General features: G+C 40.8%; 3 protein-coding genes across 10 annotated transcripts; 1 reads left to right on the forward strand and 2 right to left on the reverse strand.

Annotated features, from left to right (window-relative positions):
• Window positions 1-1,772: 1,772 nt before the first annotated feature.
• On the reverse strand, window positions 1,773-8,201 carry myoc (myocilin). Its single transcript, XM_004557224.4, has 5 exons — window positions 7,338-8,201; window positions 4,865-4,930; window positions 4,696-4,788; window positions 2,992-3,203; window positions 1,773-2,904 (listed from the first exon to the last, which is right to left on the reverse strand). The coding sequence occupies exons 1-5, from the start codon at window positions 7,831-7,833 to the stop codon at window positions 2,323-2,325; spliced, it is 1,449 nt and encodes a 482-aa protein (XP_004557281.2). The 5' UTR covers window positions 7,834-8,201; the 3' UTR covers window positions 1,773-2,322.
• A 2,007-nt stretch (window positions 8,202-10,208) lies between these two features.
• On the reverse strand, window positions 10,209-22,752 carry vamp4 (vesicle-associated membrane protein 4). Of its 5 annotated transcripts, none has more exons than XM_004557221.4 (9): window positions 21,130-21,358; window positions 20,305-20,442; window positions 19,410-19,511; window positions 15,205-15,251; window positions 14,841-14,891; window positions 13,829-13,929; window positions 12,067-12,146; window positions 11,600-11,651; window positions 10,209-11,503 (listed from the first exon to the last, which is right to left on the reverse strand). In XM_004557221.4, the coding sequence occupies exons 2-9, from the start codon at window positions 20,305-20,307 to the stop codon at window positions 11,478-11,480; spliced, it is 462 nt and encodes a 153-aa protein (XP_004557278.1). In that variant the 5' UTR covers window positions 20,308-20,442; window positions 21,130-21,358; the 3' UTR covers window positions 10,209-11,477. The 5 variants fall into 5 exon arrangements, with proteins under 5 accessions (XP_004557278.1, XP_004557277.1, XP_014269820.1 ...); XM_004557220.4 differs by having other exon boundaries at window positions 21,073-21,358; XM_014414334.3 differs by lacking the exons at window positions 20,305-20,442; window positions 21,130-21,358 and adding an exon at window positions 22,730-22,752.
• On the forward strand, window positions 16,051-23,787 carry rangrf (RAN guanine nucleotide release factor). Of its 4 annotated transcripts, none has more exons than XM_076880801.1 (2): window positions 16,051-16,183; window positions 22,755-23,787. In XM_076880801.1, the coding sequence occupies exons 1-2, from the start codon at window positions 16,056-16,058 to the stop codon at window positions 23,347-23,349; spliced, it is 723 nt and encodes a 240-aa protein (XP_076736916.1). In that variant the 5' UTR covers window positions 16,051-16,055; the 3' UTR covers window positions 23,350-23,787. The 4 variants fall into 4 exon arrangements, with proteins under 4 accessions (XP_076736916.1, XP_004557276.1, XP_004557275.1 ...); XM_004557219.3 differs by lacking the exon at window positions 16,051-16,183 and adding an exon at window positions 22,556-22,629; XM_004557218.4 differs by lacking the exon at window positions 16,051-16,183 and adding an exon at window positions 22,591-22,650.
• Window positions 23,788-26,696: the final 2,909 nt, after the last annotated feature.

Raw genomic sequence — 26,696 nt, forward strand, 5'->3', positions numbered from 1 at the left:
TTTCTGGTCCTGAAAAAAAAAATAAAAGGCGATCGAAATGACTGTTTGTGCCAATCTTTAGTCCATCTAAAGGCCTAATTATAATAACAATCAAATATTACTTCAAATGTTTTTTTGGGAAAATATTTAGTTTTTTAGTTTTTTTTTTAGTTTTTTTGTAATTTAAAGGGTTAAAACAACGAAAATATAATTAAAACTTTATATGAATATTTCAGGGAGAAGTAGTTTTAAAAGACTGACCAATTTAAAGTGAAAAAAAAAATTAATATTTAATATTTTTATTGCACTTTTTGGGCGTGGTCGATAGTGTGCATTTTATGAAATGCGCTCCTGGAAAAAAAATAAAAGGCGATCGAAATGACTCTTGGTGCCAATCTTTAGTCCATCCAAAGGCCTAATTATAATAACAATTGAATATTACCTCAAATGTTTTTTTTGGAAAATATTCAAGTTTTTTGTTTTTTGGGGCAAAAAAAGCAGTGCGCTCATGTGACGAAACCGGGATATAAAGGGTTAAAATCCGCGAAATGTAATTAAAACTTGACATGAATATTTCAAGGAGAAGTAGGTCTAAAAGATTGGCTAATTTAAAGTGGAAAAAAATATTAATATATAAATTTTTTATAGTGCTTTTTTGGGCGTGGTCGATTTGTGGCTCTAAGACCAATAGTGTATGCATTTTTCTAGGACCCTCCAGGGGTTAAAAACCTTTCAAATATGCTAAATATCATTTTATTTATTTGAAAATTAGATTAAATCTTTGCTAATTGGTAAGACTTGGTTTTTATTCATTTGAATCGCCAGTAATCAGCAGTGCTTTGAGCCCTTTCAGTTTTCCAAGACTTAGAATGGTATTTTAGTAGTATTAAAGTAATATTTCCTGAACCATATAATTTGAAAACCTCAGCTTATGAGCTAAAAACAACAGTTCCGTTTTAGCTGTGTTACCAACAACGACTTTAGACACCTGTTCAGCTGAACATATATTATACTTCAGGGATATCGAGCTGTCCATTCTACCTGCTTTGGTACAAATGAAAGTGGCGAGCAGCAGCTCAACTGGCAACTTATTAACGTCTACCAGATGCTCTGGGTTAAACTGCTGTCATCTGTGAAGTCGACAGTGGTGTTCTCTGGCAGATACCAGTTCAGCTGCATAATCTACAGCTGTGAACACAAGTCTCACTAAAGGATTGCAGAACCCGATGAGACCCTTATGGAATCAATTTCTAACTTTAGTTGGACATATCCACCAGTAGCCCTCTGGACATAATTTGGTAGTGCTTCTGTTCTTCCTTGCACAAAGGAGCATATGCTGGTCCTTATGCGGCCCTGTCCAGGTGCCATCATGTAACACCCCATCTCCACACTCTTGAGACTGTTTTGGGAGAGACGACAAACTTTGCAGTGCCTGTGTATGTGTCATCCTGGGGGAGCTGGAAGAAGTTGGGACATGCCAGTCGAGCTGCATGGTCCTGGTGGTGAGAAGAGGGTGCAATAAAAGACCTGTCTCATGGTATCTTCTCCACACTCTTGAAACTGTGCTGGGAGACTGGGTGTGAAATGGATTCACACTGGTTTCTGCTCCCTACCTGGATAGATTTATACCCCTGACGTTTAAGTGAGCATGTGCAATACTTTGATCAGAATAATTGTTTTATTTTTAATCAATCTAGTTTTAATAGCTAGAAAGCGATGAAATTGCATTAAATCTTTGGCTTTTCTTTAAAAATTGAACGTCTCAACATCTTAAGATAACAAATAATCACTCAGACTTTCTAATTCAGGTTTATTTCATGATGATTTTGAACATTACATCATTATTTTGACTACATTGTACAAGTACATGCATTATTCAGTAAGTAAGAGCGCAGTTTATTTGATAAAAGATGTTGACTGGTGAAACAACTGTATAGGGTGTATGTAGTACCACAGGAGTTTTTGTCATATATTTTTAATTCCACATAGAAAAATTCTGTGTTCTTTTCTTTCAACCTCAAATATACATAGCTTAACAAGAAAACAACAAAATTATACATCTGGATTAAAGGCGGTACAAAAATAATTCCTCTAAAAACATGTTTGTGGACCATACCACAGCCAAAGCTCCTCACATCTGAGGAAAAAAGCACCTGCCTGGAACACTGTTCCTCAGATGTTTTCATCTCACTTTTAAGTTTGGTAGTTAGGCTCCTCTACACATGGATACTGAAGGTGTTAGGTTTCTAACAACTGCTGCCACTCATGCTCTAAAGCTGTGAGTCTTTGAAGCGGGAACAGCCAAGCAAATGTCACTTTTCAGCAGTCACTCTCGTGCTGGCCTCAGTTGGCCTGCTGGCGCCCGAGCCTGACGTCATAGGACACTATGTGGAAGTTGTCCCAACCAAAGAGCTTCCTCTGAGCCAGGCTGTAGTCGATCATGCTGTTGTAGCCGTACTTGTTCTTGAAGGGGATGGCCAGGTTCTTCCCCTGGCTGGTTTTGGTGTCGTACATGTAGTTGATGGTGGTTTCACGAGATGCATAACTAGCTACGGTGTACAGCTTGCCGCAGATGATGAAAGAGTTGGCCACAGAGTTCTTCCTGATGTTGGTTTCCCAGCTCTTCTTCACCCCCAGGCTTTCTGGGTCCAGCTGTGAGATAACGATTGCTCCCTTGGCCTTATTGGTGGAGTAGACGGCCCACAGCCCATTCTCGTCCACAGACAAGTCGATGTCGGTGTAGCCTCCCCAGGAGTATGGGAACTGGCCATGGAAGCCAGCGTGAGGAAGCTCACGGCGAGCTGCGACGCTCTCAGAAGCCAGGTCGTATCGGATGAGAGTGCGGCTGTTGCGTCTCTGATAATACAGGGAACCTCTATACACAGTGGCACCAGTGCTCTCTAACAACTCCGGCAGCAGCAGGACCTACCGAGGGGAAACAAGAACAATAATCAAGATTTAATTAAGATCAAAGATGTGTTCCATCCTGAACATCAACCATGTGACACCTGCCTTGGATGGGAAGCCTTTAGAGAGTTGCTCCAAGTCCTCATACCCAAACATCTGCTTGACCTCAGCACCAATGGCATCAATGCGCCAGAGCATGTTGGGTCCGTAAGGAGAAACAGCCTCAGGGTCTTGCATCCAAATACCATATTTACCTGCTATATTATCAGCTTTCCTGTGAGTTACCGGCTCACCAACTGAAAGGAGCTCCCCACATCCTGCAAACAGGAAGGATAGAAATTACTATTATTTTCTCAAAAAACACAAATGTTCCCTGATAGTTAAACATTTAGGCCATGGGATCATTTAAGGTGGCTCAAACGAGGAGATCTACATGCGCATGACTGAGGGGTGATGACAGGAATCTGATCGAGGTCACGGTTTCTCCTCATGGAAGCAGACAACAGGTCTGGAGATGCAACTCGACAACAAGTCCAACTTTGCCTGAGTCACCATGACCAGAGCAGCAGCAGCTGTAGTACGACTCATCCTGCGCGGGAACTCTATGCTTCTCTTATTTGGAAAACGATAAGGCAGGCTGTATATTTACCACTTCCTTAAATACACCCTTGCTCTCAGGTTCAGGAAGTAAAGCCGGATTTAAGGTTAAATAGGAGTATGTCTTATAAATATACTGGTTAGTGTGGCCTCATCTAAGATCTAATGACTATCTGTGTTGACTGCATGTGTATTTTCATGATGTCCATGAAAAAGAAACTAGCCCAGAAATGAGCGGTGACGTGGCTTTGGGAAGGTTCAAGCGTGTCATCGCTAGAGGTGCTTTCCCTCTACACTTAGAAGACAAATATGAAACTCAGGATTGCGCTCATACCTACAGACAGGCATGACTGTGGTATTCTCACCCCAAATGCCCCAGTATTAATAGTAGTATTTGCTTTGAGACTGTCAGCAGAGGTGGGGGGGCGAGTGTCATGTTTGGCAAGTCAGATGGATGCACGGGGAGAAGGGTGGAGGGAGGGAGGGAAGTAGGAGCTGTAAAAACTGGACACTTTAAAGGGTCATACTGGTGTGTTTGTACTATAAACCTTATAAAACGTAGTCATGGTGACATCATCCACTGGTTTATGAGCACCGTGTTTTTCTGGAGTCAGGAGTGACCATGTCGGGATGAGAGGATGAGAGGGTAGAGTGCTACAATATCATCTCTAGTAATCTACAGTATAATCTGTATGGGTGTGTTACACAGACACACATACCTGCTAATTAGACTAGAGTCTCACAAAAGTGGTGCACAAGACCAACACCAGGATCTCATAGGTTAATTTAAAATATTATACCAAAGGAGACAAAACATTAAACACAACCTATAACAATATAGTTTATATCAGGTGGAAAAGTTAAATAATATCTCACTGAGATAAAAATGACACAGAAAGAGAACAAAAATAAAAAAAAAACAAAAGTGAAATAAATAATAAGTATTGTGGTATTAAAACTCTTCAAAAGGCACAAACATGTTCAAGGAGTCCCGTTTTGGAACAAGTAAGTTATTTTAAAGAAAACCACTTTTTAAATGACCCACCGTACAACTGTAAAATATTTGTTTCCATTATTCCATTTTGCAACTAGTAGTTCAGTACTGCACAACATGCATTTAATTGGTGTGTATAGACAATATGTATCTACTGGTCTCTATTTGTGATTCCATAAATAGCAATAAGCCTCAGTTCAAATACACCATCCAACTACCTGTGTTGTCCTCGTTGCCACCTGGAGCGGGTACCTCTGTCACGGCAGCCTTCAGCTCCTGAAAGCCCGGAGCTCCATACTGCCATGCTGAATCTGAACAGAGAGAGACCTGGGGTGAGCTGAAGAAGATACAGGAGACAGTGAAAGTTCTGCAGAAAAGTCATCTCACCTCTCAAATTGCTGCTGTCTTCCTGCCTGCTGGGTCTGGTCAAGAGGCGAGACATCGGATTCAACCCTAAACACAGACAGGCACATCATAGGTTTTTGTTGCACACTTTTCTTGTAGTTGGAGAGAGTTTATGTATACCCAAATATGTCTATGGCATCAATGACAGCAGGGAATCTGACAGCAGAAAAGAAACACCCCTAAATGGATTCCCAGCTGCTCTGGAGTCAGACAGTCGGTAGATTGACCGACCATAACACACACATACATAACACACAAGTCAACACACTTGACACCCCGTTCCACCCCACCGTCAGCTCAACTTCAAACCACCCGTTTGCTCTTCTTCCCCTATATCACTCTTCTCTTCTCTTCTCTTCTCTTCTCTTCTCTTCTCTTCTCTTCTCCTTTTCTCTCCTTTTCTCTCCTTCATGAAATACTCAAACCTAAACAATGTCAAACAATAACTGCAAACTGTGTACCCCTCAGAAACTTGAAGACGTAAACACGGTGATGTTTACAAAAGAAAAAAAATGATACGCAGTCTATGTCTGGGTATGGCCGTCCTCTGGGACTAATTGCATGGGTGTGAGCATGTGAAAGCCGTGCTTTTCATAATCAAGCCTAATGATGCAGAGAACGTTTTCATCTGGAAGCAAATCTTGATTTATGATAAAGACGGGAAGAAGGATGGTAAATGACGAACAACAGTTGTGTTGTAAAAAACGTTCCCAAATGTTCCCAAAAATTAAAGGTTTTTAAAGCAAAAGCACCAGTCGTGATTTAACTGTAGCAGGAAGTTTAATGTCTGCCTCTGCTCTGAGGACAGTCCCACAGAGTAACAGCCATTTATCATCATCACAGGTAAACAGCCACATTCTCCTACTGTCTTTTCCCTAGTGTGTATGGCAGTGATTGCCATATGGGCCCTCATATCCTGCCTCTTTTGTTTGGGATGTCACTGAGTAAAATACCATAAACCTCATTAATTTCCCGCCGGAGGATTTATGTGAGGATGGAGGAGTCTAATTGACCCCAGCTAGCAGACTTCGGCTCGGCTGCTGTAAACATTTTGCATCTGGATATTTATTCTTCCTGTATACTCATGAGTCAGTGTTTGAAGTATACCACACAGAAGATTTTCTTAAGCTGCAGTTCCTCTACCTGTTGCATGTGAAGCCCTGTGCCTGAGGCATCTTGCAAATATTATTTACTACTGCAAATCCTGCTGGCTGCACATTCAGGAAGTTGAAGAAACTCTTCTAAAAGACAATGAAGCAGACTGTATTTATTCCTCTCCTGTGACTTAAAACTAAAATAACCTTTTTCTATATAAATCTGACTTCTACTGCTTGTCTTCTACTGGCTTCATCGATTTTCCACCATTTTCAAGTTGTAAACTTTGATTTTCTTGGATCTTAGTTCAGCTGTCTACCTTAAAAAAGGTTTGTGTTATCACTTCCAGTGTAAATTCTATGTGAATATCTTTTTATAAGACCTAGAATAACATTACACAGTGCGGCTCGTATATTTTGAGTGGCAACTACTACTAGAGATCATAACCACTGCATGGGTTGTAAACAATAAAAAAATGTTCCTGTCAGAGTTTCCTTACTCCTAAACACAACCTGGTTTGACATTTATCTCTTCTCTCCTCCTGCATGTCTTCCTCAGACTCTGATCTATTCGACATCTGCCTGTCACCCTGAGGGAGCCTCTCTGTGTATTTCAGTCTGCAGGTGCAAACATGAGGAGCTCAGCAGATAGCCTGGAGTATGCAGGAGATAGAGCTTATAAGCTCTCCTGATGCACAGGGAGTAGGGATGTCTGGCAGGAATTAGAAAAGCAGGATTTACTGCTGATGGCAAGCTCAGCCTTAAAAGCAACTTACGATGAGAGCCAGGAGGGTGGACGGAGTGACGGCGTAGAAAAAAAGAAGAGAGTGCTTACCAACAATATTATGGCCATGTCAGTTCTACTTGTGTTTGGCCACTTATAACCTCAGTGGCTCTAAGATAACTTCTAAGCTCCGTGGAGCCCTCTAACCCCTGTTCTTGGCCACAGACCCACATCCTCAACAATCCCAGCCCACCAGCTATCATCAAAAGCCCTCAGATGAGATCTGGGCAAAGGAACAACCGCTTCCAGAGAGTGCATCACATTTCAGTCCCCCTTCCCTCCCCAGCAGAGCTATTCGCACACTTCTTGCCATGCAGAGGGAAACACCAGTCATAAAGAAAGCAACCTCTGCCCATAAATACTAAGCTGACCCCCTCTGGGCTGCGTGTTTATCATCCCTAAATGCAGTGCAGGAAGTGGGAAGCACAGAAACCTGAGCTGAGTGTAGCTGCAGACAAAAGGGGCAACCAAAACATTAACAGCATGCAAACAGGTGTGAATCATTAAAACATGAACTCACTGATGAGTTTGCAAATGTTATTAAGCATTGCACGTAAGTATGTGGTGGTTCTCTTACCACTACCAGGTCTTTTTGAGACCCTGTCCTGCAGAGTGGGGCTGGGTGGGACCATGGGTGTCTGTTGAGGACAGGGTTTGTTCCTCAGCCTCTCTGTCTCCCTCCTCATCTCCTCCATTCGAAGCTGAAGCCCATTCAGTTCCCTCTCTAGGTGCTCCTTTTCGCTCTGCAGCAGGTTCCTCTCTCCAACAGCCCGGTTCAGTGCCTCCTGCAGCTCAGACTGAACTCTGGCTCCAGACCCTTGTTGAACCCCTGGGAGCCGAGAGTCCCCTGCACTCAGCTGGGACACCAGGACCTCCAATAGGTTGAGTCTGGCCTTCAGTCCTTCCACCTCCGGACCTCCAATTTGTGGGCAGCTGGACTCAACAGGGCTAGGAACCGTGAAGGTGTAGTGGCATCGCCCACCTCGGTCATTTCCCCTCCACAGAGTAGCTCTGTCCTGTGCCTCACCTCGCATCAGAAGACCGCATAAACAGAATGAGAGTAGAGCAAACATGTTTGAGACAGCTCACAGTTAACTCTAAAAACTTTTTCTTTCTTTTGCCCACTCTTGGATTTATTGTGGAATTATCCTAAACCTTTCGCAACTCCTAATTTCAACTGATGGCTTTCTTCTTCTTTTTTTTAAGTCTTCCCTCAGGTATTTTCTCTTTTTCTGCAGTTTTGCCCCTCTCCTCCCACTCTTGCTCTCTCCTCTGTCTCTCCTCTATAAACAGGTCTGCAACACTGAGCTCTCCCCCGACAGCTCACAGATATTTATACATTCTGGAGGGGACGAAAGGAGGGAAATGAAAAGGAGATGAGAGGAGAGGTGTAGAGGAGGGAGGAAGAGAAGGGAGGGAAGAAAAAGAAAGTAAAGAAATACTGGTTGTTTTGAGAAAAAAAAAGTCTCATTCATGCACAAGCTGTTTATGCTTACAGATTTAGGAATCAGACGTTACAGCTTGCTGTCTTTTCATTATTTTCAATTACTGCTATAATTATACCTTTCATTGTGTAAAAGCCTCCAATAATATGCCTCATCCTGTGTGTCAAAGGCGATTTGCTTGACATTTCGGTCAATAATAGAGGGGAAAGCTTGTCCTTGTTGGATACAATTACCTTCTGAGAAGACAGTGTTCCCTTCCCAAATTGGAAGGGGGGGGCGGGGGTGATGCAATCGGCAAGTAAGAGCCGTCCTCCTGAGTGGTCAAAGGTTATAAGTCCTTTGACAACTGGATACCTGACGTTGATCCCCATGAGTGAAAATTCCCAGCACTTGTTGCCTGAGTGGATTTGTTTCTGTCTTTTCTGACACACTGCCTGTAGTGACTCATTCCTACAGTTATCAGATACGAGGATAGCTTTAGAGAGCCAGAATAAAATATCTGAAAGAGAAACACTCCAGGTGCAGATAAACATACTTTCCAGTCGAAACTAATCTTTACAGCTCTCAGCTTACCTTCATATCCTGCCTTTGTTTGCATTTCTTGAATCTCTCTTGGCTCCTTTCCTACTCCTCTTATTCTCATGCCTCCTTACTTTTCTATGTTCTCAATTCTTGACCTGGCAGATCACTCTGATGCCTAAATCGTCTACTTTAGGGATGCCAAAGGGAAAAGAGGGAAAAGGAGAGCCAGTCAGCTAGAAAGTAAACAAGATAAGACATGCAGACGTAATACTGCTTCTGGTAATACTTACTTGACACATTTACCTTTATCGAAGCAATGACTGGCTGGAAAGATGGATGAACAGATGAATAGGGTACACTATGCTTAAAATCAACTTTTCTTTTATGTGGTATTGTTAGATATTAATTTCATTAATATTTTCCAATAATTTAAATTAAAGAGAAGTTTAAAGGCGAAACCAAAAGAACCACAGGTAAACACTCACGAGGAGAATTAAAATAAAGAGCAAAGAGTCTCCTAAAACCACTGACACTATGATCTTCTGTTTGATCATTCTCAGATGAAGAGGGTGTGTGCTCGTTAACTGGCTGCCATATTATCCATTCTGCTTTCTTGTGGGTTTAATTCACTTTTATACGACTCATAAATTCGTCGCTATGCCCGGAATCTGAAGTCATCAGATATCAGCACCTTGCAGAGGACCAAAACATCCTCGGCTGCCAATGTGAGAGTGTCTCAGCAGGGGCAACGGATAAAAGTGTCTCATAGATTTAAGTAGTAGTGTGGCCCAAATCTTTTTTCCTGACCAGTAGCAAAATTCAAAACTCTAAGCTCTAACTCTTGACAGGGCAGCAGCTTTTACAGCCAGGACTTTACAGCCTCTGTGATTACCATCGAGCAACATGCACCTTTATCACCACAGCTTTAACGACATTCAGGCAAGTGCATGACATGAAATGACCTCTCTCCTCTTCATAGCTGAAATTAAGTCATCCCCCCTACTGTGTGCATCACTAATGAGCACGAACTGGAATGCCATTTGCGTATGATCAATAAAAGGCAAGGTCCCTATGGGCCAATTTAATTCCTCCTCCTTTAGAAGACTTGGGTAGTGCTGGCTAAGTAAAGGGCAGAGCTGTCAGTGTGCGTTTGCGTCTACTGTCCAGGGAACGAGAGGCAGCGCGTCTGTCAGAACAATAACACCTCACGAGCTCCAGTCCCTCCAACTTTAGTGCCATCATGGGACGCCAAACTGCCAGTAAAGCCACAAGCCAATAAAACTGTCGGGTAATGAGAAGAGATAAAAGGACTTTGCAGGCTCTGTGAGCATGAGGATAGTTAAGGGTGTTTCAAAGTGGAGGTACAGCATGAGAATTACTTTTTCCCCCTCTATACATATTTCCCCATTTCCATCCATACTCATCTATTCTGACTTCCTATAAGACAGTGTACTAGTTCAGACCACAGCAAAGCAGACAAGTGCCCTTTAAAATCATTTTATTTCAGAGCAAAAAAAAGGATCACAGTCTTCCAATGCAATGCCAGAGTATTATACATCATTACAGAATCAATATTTACAGCCAAAATAAATAAAAAAAAAAAAGACCATGTAGAGTTAATTCCAGACAGTTACACCTACTCTTGTTTCACAGCTCAGCTTTCACCACATAAATCACCCCCCCTCCTTATAACGTAACCATACAGTGAACCATACAATCCCTCCAACGACGACGGGAACACCAGCAGCTAAACACTTGAGCGAATAAGAAATCGAAAACGGTGGAGAAAAAGAAAAAGACAGAAGCAGCCTATAAACCAAACAGAACCATCTGCAGCGTGAGAGATGATGTAATGTCACAAGCGGGAAAACAAATTTGACAGCTGTGACCAAGCTCAGCATCTGAGAACAGAATGGTTAGGAGACATTCATAACCTTGGTGTTTTGGTTTGACATGGTTCTTCTGTACACTAACAATCTATGGTGATATTTGTTACAGAGCAGGTTCTTGTATGAATACATGTAGTTCCTTTCTAGTCTCGTGTTTCTGTGAGAACGAGGAAAGATACCTGAAAAGTGAAAGCAGTCAAAGCCACTGAAATGATTAAGAAAGAAACACCACTTTAGACCCCACAGATGAACCTCAGATGTTCTCCCACCTTGTGATGGGCAGAAAACATTCTCAGTGTCCAAGCCTCAGAGTAAGTGAGCACACAAGGAAATCGTGGGCAGACATCAGAGGTTTATCTGCTGGAAGTTCACAGCCTCTTTATATAAGACTGCTGCAGCAGAAACAGACTGGCTAAACTAAGAGATGGTTGGCATCGATTCCCTGCCTTTACAATATCGATGTATATGATGCTACATGCAGGACTTGTTGTCACGTCCTGCATGCGATATGTATCATGGAATGGAGCACTCCTTCACATTGACTAGAGGGCTGAGAGGTTTCTCCCAAACAGCACTGGTGGAATATCTCCCCATTTTTTCCCCATGTGTCCCATTTCTGGAGCTTAGTTTCAAGTTGGGGATCAAACCAAGCCTTAGTACCGACCTCACTGTAGATTTATGTGAGAATACAGTGATAAGATCTGTACTAAGTGGAAAGTAGAGACCAGATCCTTGAGGGTATACAGGATGATACTGAAGAGGGTGTGGGAAGCTGGCTGCCGCCCCCTAGCTGGAGTGGAGGATTGTGTGCAGGGGTAGCTAGAGGAAGAGGAAGGTTGTTCCCATCCTCCTCCGAAGTCACTAGCGATATCGAAGAATCACTGGAACTGATGAAGAGAAGAAAAGAAAAAGTAACAGTAAGAGAGAAGTCCCGCGCACTTTGTAAATTTACACTCTGTTCATGTATTTGGTATAATACTTACTAATGATAATCAGCAGGAGAGCAACCACCACCAGCGCAATAATCATCTTCATCTGAGAGAGAAACCACACATTAGACACAGAACACACAACGGTGAACATCTCCCGTGGAGGACCAAAAACTGTCATAATCGTAAATACATGCAAAAAATAACTCATTAAATGCATTAAAAATAACACTAAAAGTTAATGTAGGCATTCATTAATATGTAAAATGTTCATATAATTTGTATAATTTCTCCTTCATTATCCAAATGAAGGGCGCTATCATGGGGTTCAATGCTTTGCCTATTTGTAGATCAACTTTGGAAATAGCTACTTGCAGACTACAAATAACTACAGAACTTAAAACTTTTGCTAATCAAGCTGATTTGCTAGATTACCTCCTCATTTCCATAATGAGCAGATATTTAAATGTTATCTGTGTTGCATTTAAATATATATATTAAATAAGAAATGGATGCCCCACCTTCATATCTCTCCACCACATCCTCCTGTGCAGCTGTTTGGCTCGGCTGCTGAAAGCAGAAGCGTTGTCCGATAGGCTCTCTGCAACATCACATGATTACGGCACAGATGAGTGAAGGACACGTGAGGAGGGAAGTAAATCGAAGAGGACAAAAAAAAAAAAAAAAAAAAAAAAAAAAAAAAAAAAAAAAAGGACATCTGTTTATTAGTAAAGTAAACAATAAGCTGAATATTGTTTTCATTTTCAAACTGGATAGGGTCACTCAAGTTTTTTGGCTCGGTGTTGTGCATGTGTAGGAGTTATGTAAGACTTAACTGTGATGGTGAAGTCACTCCTCTAAACAGCTTCTTTTTTTTTTTTAAACCAACTCTATTGGCATCAATTGTTGTACAAGTTTCCACATTAAAACACAATGGAGCAAAAACACATTTCCTCCAGCCCTTCTCCAAACGACTCACCCGCACCGCCGATTTTCTGTTTCTTGGATACTGTTGTTAACTTTATGTTTATGCATGATAACATGAAGGTAGGGTTGAGCTCCCTAGTGTGCACTGTATTACTTATCTAAGCTTGCGTCCCTATTTAAAGTCTTTGTCTCTGCTGTTTCCATCTCCATGTTTACAACCTGTCACCACTACAGAGCAGTGCTCAGGCTTCTAAAAAGACTCTTGTGGAATTTAACCACAGACTACCTGCACATGGGTCAGAGGGCAAACTGCTAGTGTCGATTACATGATTGTAAATTTCTCACGTAAACGCAGAAGGAAGGCTGAAGGGCGACAGGCACAGCGAAGCCACAATTAGACACAGACATGTCCACATGCACAAAGACTCACATCAAAGACACACAAAGATGTGTTCCAGATGTGCGTCATTGTCTTGCTTGTCTGGTCAACACAATAGACCTAAGCTGGAGTACAATGTACAACATCTGTGTGTGTGTGTGTGTGTGTGTGTGTGTGTGTGTGAGAGACACCAAAAAGGAAAAAAACAAAAAACAAAAAAAACAACAACAACAACAACAAGTGCAATGCAGCAATGTGTTTTCATTAGCGGCGAAAAAGATGAGCTGTGCGTGTCCAACAAAGAGCAGTAAGAGCACAGAACCTGTCGAACGCTTTAAGTTGCATACCTGGAAACAGTTACACAAGGATGCATGCAAGGTATTTTTAACATTGCATGTATGGAGCCTATTCACATGCCATCGTTGCTACTGCACACCCGAGTGTGTGCAGTAGCAACTTTGCATAATGTTAATGCTTTTATCCTTGTTAAGAGCCAAAACATATTTAATATTTTAAGGTTTACAGAAATTGTTCCATTTAATTTACTTAACACACCGACACAATGTAAAGGTAGGATATCTTCAGTGCACAGTAACACTTGGCTGTTTGTTTGACTTTGGACCTTCTTACCAGTTGAATACATCTGTTAAAAACTATTCTAAATTAGTCTCACACTGTAATGAGAGCTAACCACATGCTTGCATTACCGTTAAAGTTGAGGGCATTCAACTTTAAGGTTGTTTGCATGCTACGAATGTCCAAGCCTCATTAGTAAATGACTTTCTTCTGAATTTGATGCACATAGCATCAAATTTATTAAATACCTAGGTAACCCAAAATAAAATAAGTCTGTAGGGTCTTTCTGGAAACTAAACCTTAAAACAAACAATAATAGTAATGGTATTTCCTGCCTTTCATGCTTGAGTAGTGCACACATGTCTGGTAAATATGCACACGCGGTGGCTGGTGTGTCTCACCTGACTTGTCCTGCAGGTCATCGAGTCGCTCGCCCCTCTCTATCACCTTGGAGATGTTCTCCTGCATCACATCAATCACCTCGTCGACCTGCGACTGCACCCTGAGGACACAGAATCACAACGGTAGGACCGGTCTTATTTTGGTACAGTAGAAAGATTCTCTATGTCTGGCCTTGTCCAGCTGGCAGACAATGAAAAGCCTGACAGCCTCAGCGTGACCTGTCTGCACCTGTTAGGTATCTGCAGCATTAAGTTCAAATCCTTTATTTATACTACTCATAACTGAGTATGGCATGAGTAGTTCACATTACCCTTAGGTCACCCTTATTTTAGAGTAATACCACTTGGAGGCCTGCATGGTTAACAAGCGGAAAGAAGTTGGCAAGGAAACTCACGAGGGAGGAAAAGTAATGATATAAAACTGTGGAATTTCTCTCTATAACAACTGTCTGCTCTCACTCACAATCAAACTGACTGTTTCAAACAAAAGCTCTGCAGTAAATTATCAGACTTGGCTTTCAGCTTGATTGCATGCTGAAGGTAGTATACAGTCATAAGCCAGAGCAAAACAAACAAGAAAGAAAGACATAAAAGAAGTATGAGCTGCCATCATGACACATAAACAACTACAGTGACCACAGCGGTTAAGGTTCAAGAGCCCCGTGAATTTAACATTTGTCAAATGTGCAGCTATGGCATCTAGTTTCATATGCTCACAACAATAACAAACTATAAAGTATGAATGGAGTGTGGAGAAACAAGTCAGAGTGTGAGACGATCTAAACAATGACCTCCTCTGTTCTCTGTTAGTCTGCAGAGGGACTGAGACATCCTGAGAAGGTTACACAATAACCTGCACATGATGGGTTCTCTTACACAATCTGGTAATAACCAGCAGCTTTTGGTAAACATTACGAACCATAGTTACATAACACCAATATCAAAACCAGTAATGGAAATACTACTCTGACCTCTGATTCTTTGTTGTAATGAGGTATGCGTTTGTACTTACTGCTTGATTTTGTCATTCTGAGGTCCAAACCTGGGTCCTGTTGGCCCTCTCCTGAAAAACAAGCATGGATGAAGTCAAATGTACAGACTACAAGCATGAATTGTGCTGATTAGTTAGTGTACTATGCTCTAACAATCAATATTACTCCCATAGACTGGCTGCAACTTTAGACTGGCTATTAAACTTTCTCAATTTGGTGGTTGGTTGTTTTCTCCATGCTCTAAAACCTGGTCAGTATATGTCAGAAAAACATAACATCTTCACAACCTGATTCATCTGAGCAAATTAATGCTCTACTGTTTGAAATGCAACTTAATTTTAAATATCTAATGTATTATTAATAAATTAATTAACAAACACTCACAGAAAGAAGTCTTCCTCCTCATCAGAGTCCTCCTCCAACAAATTCCTCTGTAAAAGAGAAAAAGGTCAGAGGTCACAGAAGTTGGGACTATTGCCTGCCTGATATCTACTTTGGATAAGGAGGGACTTGGTCAGAGCGCTAGTCTATAACCAATATTAAAGCCTGAGCAGATTGCTGAGGAGTAGTCCTGGTGACGAGAACTCAAGAAACTGGATGCACTTTATTCACCAAAAGGCCACAATGCTGCTTTAGGGATCAATGACAGTCTTTGACTTACTATCCTTCGAAGGTCAATACAGTGAATACAACATTAGCCCAGTGCATCGATCAGCCAAAACATTAAAACCACTAACAGATTGTCTAAATACAGTCAAACTGATCAGCTTGTTAAAAAGCAGTTGTTTGCTAGGAAACCTTGGGTCCTGGCAATTAATCAACATGTTACTTTCACACCTGAACACCCTGCCTAAACACTGATGCCAAAACAGCGCAACCCCATAGCAGCCCACTGCAGGATAATAATCCCCAGCACACTGCAAGAAAATCACCCAGGAATACAACAAGTCTGACTAATGCAGGCCCCATCCTACAAAATTCAAGTTCCACAGGATCCATGCTACAACGGGCCAAAGTTACAAAGGGCTCCAATATCAGGCTGTTGTATGGTGGCTGAAAAGTAGAGATGGACCGATCCGATATTACGTATCGGTCCGATACTGACCTAAATTACTGGATCGGATATCGGAGAAAAATAAAAAAATGTAATCCGATCCATTAAATATCACGAAAGCACCTCACAAAACTTGCAACACGCCGTAACTCACCTCAGAACGTTAGCACGTTGGAGCAGTATGCATCACGTGATAGTGAGGCTGTGGCATGCGGGACCTGTCGGTGGTCTGGATAGCATGTGGAGCTTCGCTAGCAACCCGGCATTTCATCTCCGACAAAGTTATCCCGAGAGAAGTAAAGCAAGTGTGTAAGTCCATCTCTGAATGTTTGTAAAGCATTCCTGCGTTAAGCTTAACAAGCGACTGCCTCTCCTGCTGCTACTTCAATCATGAAACTGCTTAACGATCAGCTGATCGGCTTTTCTGTCGCGAGTCCGTGTCTCTAGTTTGCTTTTGGCCCACTTTGCACCAGAAAGAGGAAACCAGCGGCTGAACAACAGCAGCACGTTTAAGCTTGATCAGCTGTTGTTAGAATTTATTTATTATTACTTTCTACTCGAGGATCTTTTTCTACGTAGCTGACGCTGGTAACTGTGCAGGGGCGGATCTAGCAAAGTTTAGCCAGGGGGGCCGATAGGGCATTAACAGGGAAAAGGGGGCACAAAGACATACTTTTCTTTCTTATTCTCATTTAAAATGTCGAGCTTTTAATAAATAATTATCTGACACCCAAAGTTTTAATTTGATGTAAAATGAATAGAAGTCAATTACTGTATATAGTAACTATTAAGTCTAATATATATACCCTAGTAAGCTATAGTACTTTTTCCTTTGGGAAGGTACCATCTGTGCAGTCTGCAATTTTGTTGAAGAAAGATGTTGAATCTATTTAATATTTCTTGAAAAATAATTGATTTCTGTGCATTTTTTTTCACACTGCATCAAATTAAGGTTGATTACGTCGATTAAGCATCATGAGGTGGAGCGTGAGGGGTGGTTCCCTATTTTTTATTTATTTATTTTTGTTGTTGCTGGGAGTTGGAACCCTATTAGTTAGGTTGCTTAATATTTATGCTAAGTACTCTTTAAAATACCAGAATAGGGAGGATGGTGCAGGTTTAAGTTTATTAGATTGATCAGTATTGCTGAACTATGAAATTTTTTTTTTTTTTTGCATACAGGTATAACAGAATAGCTTTAGTGTAGTTGTTGTTTTAAACTTGAGTATGAACTTATACAAAATGCAACAAGATATTTAAAAAACAGTTTTGTTGATTAAAAAACACTATATCGGATTCATATCGGTGTCGGCAGATATCCAAATTTATGATATCGGTATCGGACATAAAAAAGTGGTATCGTGCCATCTCTACTGAAAAGCAAAAAAAAAAAAAAAAAAGCTGAATTTCTGCTGGCCAAAGCCCAATAAAAACTCCTTCATCTGTTCTAAGTAGAGGTTGTTAGTGATGACCCAAAATAAGGGCATCACTAAAATAATGCATAATAATTGGAGGAACACATAACCAATATGTGTGTGTAAACACACTGCCTACTTACAAAGAGCTATGTGACTACTAAAACAGACACCCGATGTGTTTTCTTGTCTTATTTCTAAGACAGGCTCAATACAAACCCAAGCTTCTGTTGCATGACTGGCTGAATTCAGGCACACCATTAACTTTTCCCCAGATTTTGTTTTCCAGCCTGGTGCCTTGTTATTACTGGCCAGGTGGGCAGTCGTCACAGTGTGCAGCAATAAAAGTTCAAGTCTGTTGATCTAAGAATGTGATGTGTGAGAGCAGCCACTACATTACACAAGCACTGGAGTGAAATGGTTTCAGAGCAGGACGATCATTATGCTATATCACTACCCTCACCTATGGTCATGCTCTTTAGATAGTGACTAAAAGAATGAGAGTGTGAATTCAAGTGGCAGAAGTAAGCTTTCTCTCAAGGGTGGCTGGCCTCTTCTTTATATTCAAGAAGGGCTCGGAGTACAGACGCTGCTCCTCCACATCAAAAGGAGCCAGTTGAAGTGGTTGGGATGCCTCCTGTGTGAGATTTTCCAGGCATGTCCTGCCCGAAGGAGGCCACAGGGTAGACCAGGGACACACTGAAGAGATTATATCTCTCAGATAGCCAGGGAATACCTTAGTGTTCCCCTGGATAAGATGGAGGACTAGGATAGGGAGAGGGAGGTTTGGGTGGCTCTGCTTAGGCTGCTACCCCAGCGAACCGGATAAGTGGAGGAAAATGGAGGAATGGATGGACAATCAGTATGCTGAGAATCCAACATAAAAATTTACAGATCAGATAAAAAAGTAAAAAGAAAAGGATGGGACAAACTGTCTGGCATCTTACGGTGAATTACGCCACAATATCCCTGCAGTGACGACAAGTCTGAGCCACTGCTGGCTGTAATCAGGTCAAAAAGCACTCTGGTGTAAATTGTTAAGTATAAAGAATAAGTGAGGACAGCTGCATTGAATTCTCACAGGAGAAGAGAACGAGTCTGTTTCTTATTGGACTGAAGGCAGGTGGACTTTATCCACTGCTACGAGATACTACACAAGAAAGGTAATCGATATTAAAACCCAACAGTGTGAAATTTTTATGAGAAAGATCAATTACATTTGAATTTCATTACCTTAGCAGTAACCAAGGTTAAAATCTCAATTCTTTCAGCCATGGCATTCACCTTCTAATAACTGCGGCGCCTATGGATGCACTGTAGTGTCAATTCTGCCAGTCAATGTCGAGCCAATACAATTTATTCTCCTGTAAATAACACAGCATCTGCAAAAAATCTGTGGGAATGGTGGCCATATGATCATAAAATGCTTTATAAGTTAAGGCACTAACAATCTCCTTCTGTACAAACGTCTTTCTTTCTTTCCATTTGAGACAGCAGACGTGAAGGAAACCGTTAGCAATTATTGTAAGACAGGAGGCCGGGCACTGAAGGAAAAGCATGGGAGGTTATTTTGTTATGCAAGCCTCCCGGTAAGCTTTGCTTTGATCTCAGCTCAGCACAACAGCAAACAGGATGACACAGAGGAATGAACACAATAAAGAATAGGATGGAGGACAGGGGAGGTGCAGGTGCGTGGGACGGGGTGATCAACCTGATGAGAACCAGACATTTGGCCGTAGCAGTTTCTAAAGCTTCACCCCTTAAAAAAAGTCGCTTTGGTTCTCTCCCCTTATTTTTGTTGTTTTTCCATTATGACTAATCTGACAAATAAACTTGGAAAAATCTACATCTGATACGGGGCTTTTTCTTGCTCAGGATGGGCTCAATCAGTCAATCCACAGTAAAAGTAATGTGTTACCCTATGAGATAGAAGTCCAGCATGTCCAATACCCTCTTGCCTAACATCTGAAGGAACAGGCTCCATCTCTCTCCAACCATGAATGGTATAAGTGGTTAAGAAAATATACTACATGTCCTACTTTACTTCTCTAACTGCAGATGCAATTTGTTGCAAACCCAAATGCCAAGCACCAGCTCCTTCATGTCTATTTGTGTCTCACCCTCTCGCTGCGAATGGATCCCGTGACCTCATCGTCATTGAGGTGTCGTTTAAACTTCGGTGGCATGTTGTCTTCAGGCTGCTCCTCCCGGTCTGGCTCCCTCTGTAGGGCAGGAGAAGAAAAATCATCAATGAAGCTTTACCACACTGTGGGAGAACTTAAAACAGAGTTAGATACCTGAATAGAGAAGATTTCAGTATTGGTAAGAGGAAAGGAGTTACAGACATAACCACATGCAGAGTTTACAAACATACTGAGAATCTAAACATTATAAATGACTAAATGTGAATTCACGGTTCAGCAATACAACTCTATTTGTTTGTTTAGCTACTTTATTTCACTCTTATTGTTCTGGATATATTGAGCCACTTTAATGCAAGACATCTGTATTCTATTTTATTCACCTGAGCTATTTTACTTTACATAGCCTGTTTACTGTATCAGGTTTAGGACTCTCAAGAGTGTAGCTCAAGATAACTGATTATTGCAGTCCCCAAAGTAATTGGATGTGATGTTGGATCAGATATTGAGTTTCCAGCTTCTCATATACAAGAAACATAATATTTTTTTAAAACAGTCCAAAAACAGATATCTTATTTTCTGTTTTAAATCCAAATCCTTCTGGTGGAGCAGGTGTTGAGTCTCACTAGATATGAAAGGAAATGTCATCATTGCTCTCCATGTAACACGGAAATGGAAAACATGCTGTTCTTCCAATTATGCACCCTGGAGTCTGTGTTTGGGTGTTTCATGCTCCAAAGAGCGAGACAAAACACACACAGATGCCTCATTAAAGGGCCTCTGTGACACTGAACTAAACAACATGTGACCCTCAGTGGTAATATAATCACAAACACACACACAACCTCTGCTAACCCAACAATACAACTTATACCATTGAATCCAGCTAGTTCTGACACAGTGGCTTTCTCAGATTCTTTTTCTGGCACTGCAGCTGGAAAACTGGGCCTTTCAGCGGTCAGGAGAGGAGAAGAGCTTTCCAGTAAACAGAGAAGAGAGGCAGGGGACAGATCTGAAGCAGGAATAGTGTGAAGAGAAAGAAGCCAGAGTTACAACTATGTAACATGTTAAGGCTCAGGCAGGAAAGCAGGATGAGTCAATTTTAAAAAACAGAAAAACAGAAAGAAAAGCAGTAATTTATTACATAAAGGAAAGGCTTGATTTCAAATTGGAACAAAAGACCTGTGGAAATTGCTTAATGTTGGCTGTTGATTATTAATGACCCTAATCAATTAATTGATTGCAACTTTACGCAAACAGAAGAAGAATGAAAAATCAACCCCACAATCAATTTCTATCAAGGGAGGAATACCAGATGAGTAAAGCTTGGCTTGGGGTTAGGGGTTAACCCTTAGCTTGGCCGATTTCCCCCCCTTTTTTCTATTACATGTAAAGTAATAGCTTTAAGGGTCCCTCAGTTTAGCAAAGGAGTAAAACTGAACACTCAAGCTCACAATCTCATAAGCTAATTAACATTATATCACAGCCGTCAACAACTTTAGCAGGTCGAGCTATTTGACAACCTAAATCTTAGCAAATAATATTCCTGTCAACCTAATTAACAATGAAGCTTCAACTCCACAATACGAAAAACAATTTAAAAGCTACTATAGCTTAGTTACACTCTTCTTTATTATTTTACCTGTATGAAACAGGCCGCTTAGCTACCAAGCTAAGCTAAGGATGCTAACGCGGCTACCTGCTGTTTTCCACAGGATCCGCCGCTCGCTCGAAGCAGGTAAACTCCTCCACACAGAAACTCAGAAATTAACACGAAGGCTTAATGCGACTTTACGGATCTGTTTGATTCATCGCAAATGCTATCAATGACCATGAAACACGATGATCATTGTGGATGTCAGCTCTCCTCGTCCTATCTTTGCTCGGTCTGAATCAGCTGACCAGGAAATCAACACAAACAGCTGGTGGAGGAGGAGAGAATGCCGCAGATGTTTGACGGCCTGCGGAAAATGTTTTACCTTACGTTCTTTTGAGAGTGAGTGAATAGTGGAATTGTACAGCGCTTTGAGAGCCCCGAAAAGCGCTATATAAATGCAATCCATTATTATTTTATGCAGTAAATATTCCACTTCTACACAGAAAGTTCAAATGGGATCAAAGTGATATATTTTTGGAAAGAAGAAAAATCTGGTCTCTTCAAAGAAACAAATAATTTTACCAATGTATTTATGGTGCCTTTACCTTATTTATTGCAAACAATCACCAGTGCTGAGACAGAGAATTGTGCCAAGGGTATTGCCACTTGTTTCTTCAAATAAATACGATAAAATAAGTTTTAGCTGATCTATAAATAGACAGGTTCTTCCGCTCTTTCTGTACATGCTTTCTTCCTTGTTACATTTGGGTTGCTTAAAAATGTTGAGCTGATAACACTGACAACTTCACATTTTCAAACAAAAAATACGTTATTTTTTACTCACAAAGGAAAAGACTGAGTCGTTTCTTTCCCACAAATCCAATTGAGACCAAACATAATTAATATACCCAACATCTTTTAAAGGTACAATCCACCCTCCCAAAAAAAGTTGAAAAAAAAGTTGAATCCGTATCCAAGGTGTAATTTATCACATAAAGGCAAAGTCTGATTTCAAATTGGAACAAAAGACCTGTGGAAACTGCATAGTTATGGCTGCTGATTATTAATGAACCTAATCAATTCATGCAACAAAAAAATTAATGTAAATCAATTTATCCATCTTTTTACCTCGTTAAGGGAGTCTTTTGTTTATTTGTGTCATTTGTCATTTGTGTCATTTCCAGGTAATTTGAAAGAAAGTTGAATCTGGCTATGAAACAGAAAGCAGGAGTGGGATCATATAAGTTTATACTTATCCTTTTAGCACAAAATTTGTGTTACTTTTATGCAGATGAATAATATATTGGGAACTTTGTTTTGTTGAACGTCCACGTCATTTGGACATTCAGCATTTAAATGTTCGAATTAAACCTACTTATATCTTTCTTTCTTTTTTGCTATGTATGTTATGAGCTTTAAAACAAAATCAGAAATTTTAGATTTTTATTTTTTAAGTTTATTCTGCGAAATCGTCTCTGTCGAGGTCTGCCACACCTGTAGGTGGCAGCAGCGTGTTTGTTATAATGGCAAAAAAAAAAAAAGCCACACGCGCAAGAAGAAGATTAAGTTTTCACCGGAACCACATTGAGCGTGCAGTGGGAGGTGAGTTGGTGAGCTGCAGATGTGTGTTTATAAGCTTCTTTTTTTTCCTTTACAATTTTTGTTAAGTAGGTGGTGTTTATATGGGTGGAGACGGTCTCACCTGTGGTGTTTCTTTCTGTTTACAGGCTTCACAGAGAAATGCAGAGTGCAGCAGGCAGCGCTAACGAGGCTCATCCTCTGTTTGGAGGAGCCCTGTCAGCTGTGATCCCTCACAGCGCCACAGACATCAGCGAGCTGAGGGAAATCCCGGACAACCAGGAGGTGTTTGCCCACGCCCACACAGACCAGAGCCTGATCGTCGAGTTGGTGGAGTACCAGGGTCAGGTGGCTGACCAGGATGCAGCCAGGTACCACTTTGAGGACATCGCGGGTAGCAACAAAGCTCTGGAGCCGGGGGCTTTTGAAGTGACCAGTGTTGTGGCTCTGCCCAAATCTGAGCTGTCCCTGTCAGAGTGCAGCACTGCGTGGATGCTGTCTGGGACTCAGTGCGTCTCTAAGTTCAATGAAGAAGCAAGGAATTCAGTGACCATCCACTTGGGCCTGTTCCGTCTGCCGCAGTTCTCCACAGATGTCCTCATAACATTTAATGACCCGCAGAGTATCAGCCCTGAGAGCAGCAGTGCCTGTGCAGTGGGGACACACCAACAGCCCTGGATGGTGAAGGACTTCCAGCACCTCGTACAGACTCTGACTCTGCATAACCCTGGGGTCTTCGGGTAGAGCAAGTCCACTTTTATGATGTGGTGTCTCTCGGTCTCTCTCCCTGGGGGACATTAACAACATTTTTAAAAGGCAGGCTGGTTATAGACTATATTTTTGAAATTCTGAGCTTATTCTGTTTGCATCAAATGTCACACAACACATCTCCCCCGGTGGAATAGACCCTTTATTTAAAGCCACCTTCCCCCTATACCATAATGCAGTTGCTATCTTTTTAAAAAGTGCTATTATGGGGGGAAATGCTTTGTTGAATAACCTCATAGTTAAACTTTTTTAAATCTCTCAATCAGTTCAGTAGTTAATTACATATTTTAAGAATATTTTATGCATGGCGTCAATGCTATGGTCTGTTTTAGGGCTGAGATATAGTCAGATGTATGTTTTGATGCAAATAAAGTTTTCAGAGAGCAGCAGTCATGCTTCTTCCCTGAAACACAGGAGTCCCTGTTATGCTTTGTTCTATTTAAAAACTGAACTATTGTTTAGTTTTATTTAAAGTTCAAATGATTGGTATGTACCATGCCACTATATTCTGTAGTAAATCTCACATATTGGATTAATATGAGCAAGTTATCGTTCATTTGAAGACATTTCCTTTCCATGTAAAGGTACAGTTGGGTCTTGAAATGTTTACAAGGTGATAAAATTTCAAAATCAACTTTAATTTAAGGGCTGAAACAAAAACAATTAAATGTTGAAAAAATTAATGACTTTATTATACATGTCTGGAATTATTTGTCTCATTCTCTCTGTATTTTACTCTAAAACACTGCTGTTGTACTCAAGCATGTTTTATGCAGACTTACTTATTTTATTTAAACTTTATTTATACAGGTAGTCCTATTGAGACTCAGTGTCTCATTTACAAGAGAGACCTGTTTCAGACAAGACACAAGTAAATTAGAAATGACTAACGAAGAGAAATACCTTATTCTTATGTATAAATCGCAGTCTTCCCCTTAGGACTACTTGATTTTAAGTTTGTAACACTCAGCTTCTGATATGCTCTTTATACTGGCTGTTTTTACAGTACAGTGGTGATAAAAGTAGTGCCAAAAGTCATTGTACAAGTCAGAAGGTTTTGGCTAAAATTAGATCCCAACATCTCTCTGGAGAAGTTAAAAACAGGAAAATATTCATGGAGCCCTCTGTGCCTCCACAGAGAGCTCCATGGTTTTGTCATAAACAGTGAAAATGGAGAGGAGCAGTCCCAGCAGGAATATGTATTAGGTCAACTGTTTCCATCATGCACACCAGTGGCCTCATGGTGGATTAATTCATTAGTCTGAACCCTAAAATCCCTTGGAGACACTTCATTCAAGAGTGAGTTTGGTGAAACCAAATTTATAGAGTGGAATATGGCCTCTATTAAGTGTCCTTCTGCAGTCAGTTTTTTTTTTAGATTTCAGCATTGTAAGTCATGTGGTGTATAATCAAAGCCTTTTCCAGGTACACGTGTTATTGTAGGAAGAAAAATTTTTTTTAACTTGAATCTGCTGTTAAATAAAACTTGTCACAGCAGGAGAATTCAGGTGAGTCGTGCATAACAAATAAAAATGAAGTAAAGTCTGTCTCCCCAGTGCCACATCAAGCCCTCCCTCTCCTCTGGCACAACCACGACTGATTAAGAATCTCGTAAAGTCAGGCGTCCTTTCCTCTCAGTGATCCCTAAGCAGCACATTCCTTCTTTAACCAAAGCATACTCTCTTATTAGAACAGCAAGTTTCCTTGAATAAGCATTGTGTTGGTTCTGTTTGTAATAAAGAATGAAAACATCCTGTGTTTCCCCATGAGGGCTTTGGGGAAAGGTATTTGATTTGCAGGTCATGTCAGGAGACGCTTTTCCAGCTACCATGGGCTTTCAGTGCCTGGAAAAAAGCCTACTACTGACGGGCTCCTGGGCAAGTTCTATAGTCTCCAGGTTTTTGGCTTGCAATGCTTGTCGTATGCACATGAGTGAGAGTCAGTTTCAAACAAAAGAACCATTGTCTGTTTCTGCCATGGTAAAGGAAATTGAAATATAAGAAATATAGTCACAAATTTAAAAAAAAGAATAGATATATAAGATAAGATAAGATAACCTTTATTAGTCCCACACGTGGGAAATTTGTTTTGTCACAGCAGGAAGTGGACAGTGCAAAAGTTATGAGGCAAAAATTAGAATACAATAAGAATAAATACAGTACACAACTGTACAGAATAAAATAAAATAAATATACAATAAGATAAAAATAGAATACAAATACAAATACTATATACAACTGAGTAAAAATACAACGATGACAGAAAGGATTATTGCACTTAGTATTACTGCATATGTATGGATGTGTGTGCTTGATCAGTTAAAGTCTTTATTATGGAGTCTGACAGCAGTGGGGAGGAAAGACCTGCGAAATCTCTCCGTCCCACACCGTGGGTGCCGCAGTCTCCCACTGAAGGAGCTGCTCAGTGCTGTCACAGTTTGCTGCATGGGGTGGGAGATGTTGTCCATCAGGGATGACAGCTTAGCCGCCGTTCTCCTGTCACTCACCACCTCCACTGGGTCCAGAGGGCATCCTAGAACAGAGCTGGCCCTTCGGATCACCCTGTTCAGTCTCTTCCTGTCCCCAGCAGAGATGCTGCCGCCCCAGCAGACCACGCCATAAAAGATAGCAGAAGCCACAACAGAGTCATAGAATTTCTTCAGGAGTGTAAATATATGTAAATATATGTAAATGGAAATATGTAAAAATATGTAAATGGAAAATGGCGCTTTACACAATCAGTCATCCACACACTGGTGATGGCAAGCTACATTGTAGCCACAGCTGCCCTGGGGCGCACTGACAGAGGCGAGGCTGCCGGACACTTTTCTTCCAACTCTTGAGCCACGATCAATATATATATATATATATATATATATATATATATATATATATATATATATATATATATATATATATATTAGGGGTGCAACGTAGAGCTGGGCGATATGAGATTTTTTTCATATCACGATATGTTTTTTTCATTTCAGGCGATAACGATATCTATCACGATATAAGCCAAATAACTATATTTGTAAGATTTAAATGTGCCGTTGCTCACAAGTAAAATGTGAAATAATCAGCAGCTTGTTTTGATTTAAATATTTATTTCCCATAATAAGTTCAACAGGGTAGATGTACTTAAGGAACATGAGACTTTTTCAGATAAATAAAGGCAAATATTGCAAACTACACAAAAGGCAGCCGCTAAAGCGTTTAAGTTTCAAAATAGAACAAACGAAACAGACTACTAAATTGTCAATTCCACTTAGAAACAAAATATTAATTCTAAAAATAAATCTTAGTTTGTTTTACAGAAGAACA

Source organism: Maylandia zebra, linkage group LG23 (assembly GCF_041146795.1).
Source record: "Maylandia zebra isolate NMK-2024a linkage group LG23, Mzebra_GT3a, whole genome shotgun sequence".
Taxonomy (NCBI): Eukaryota; Metazoa; Chordata; class Actinopteri; order Cichliformes; family Cichlidae; genus Maylandia; species Maylandia zebra.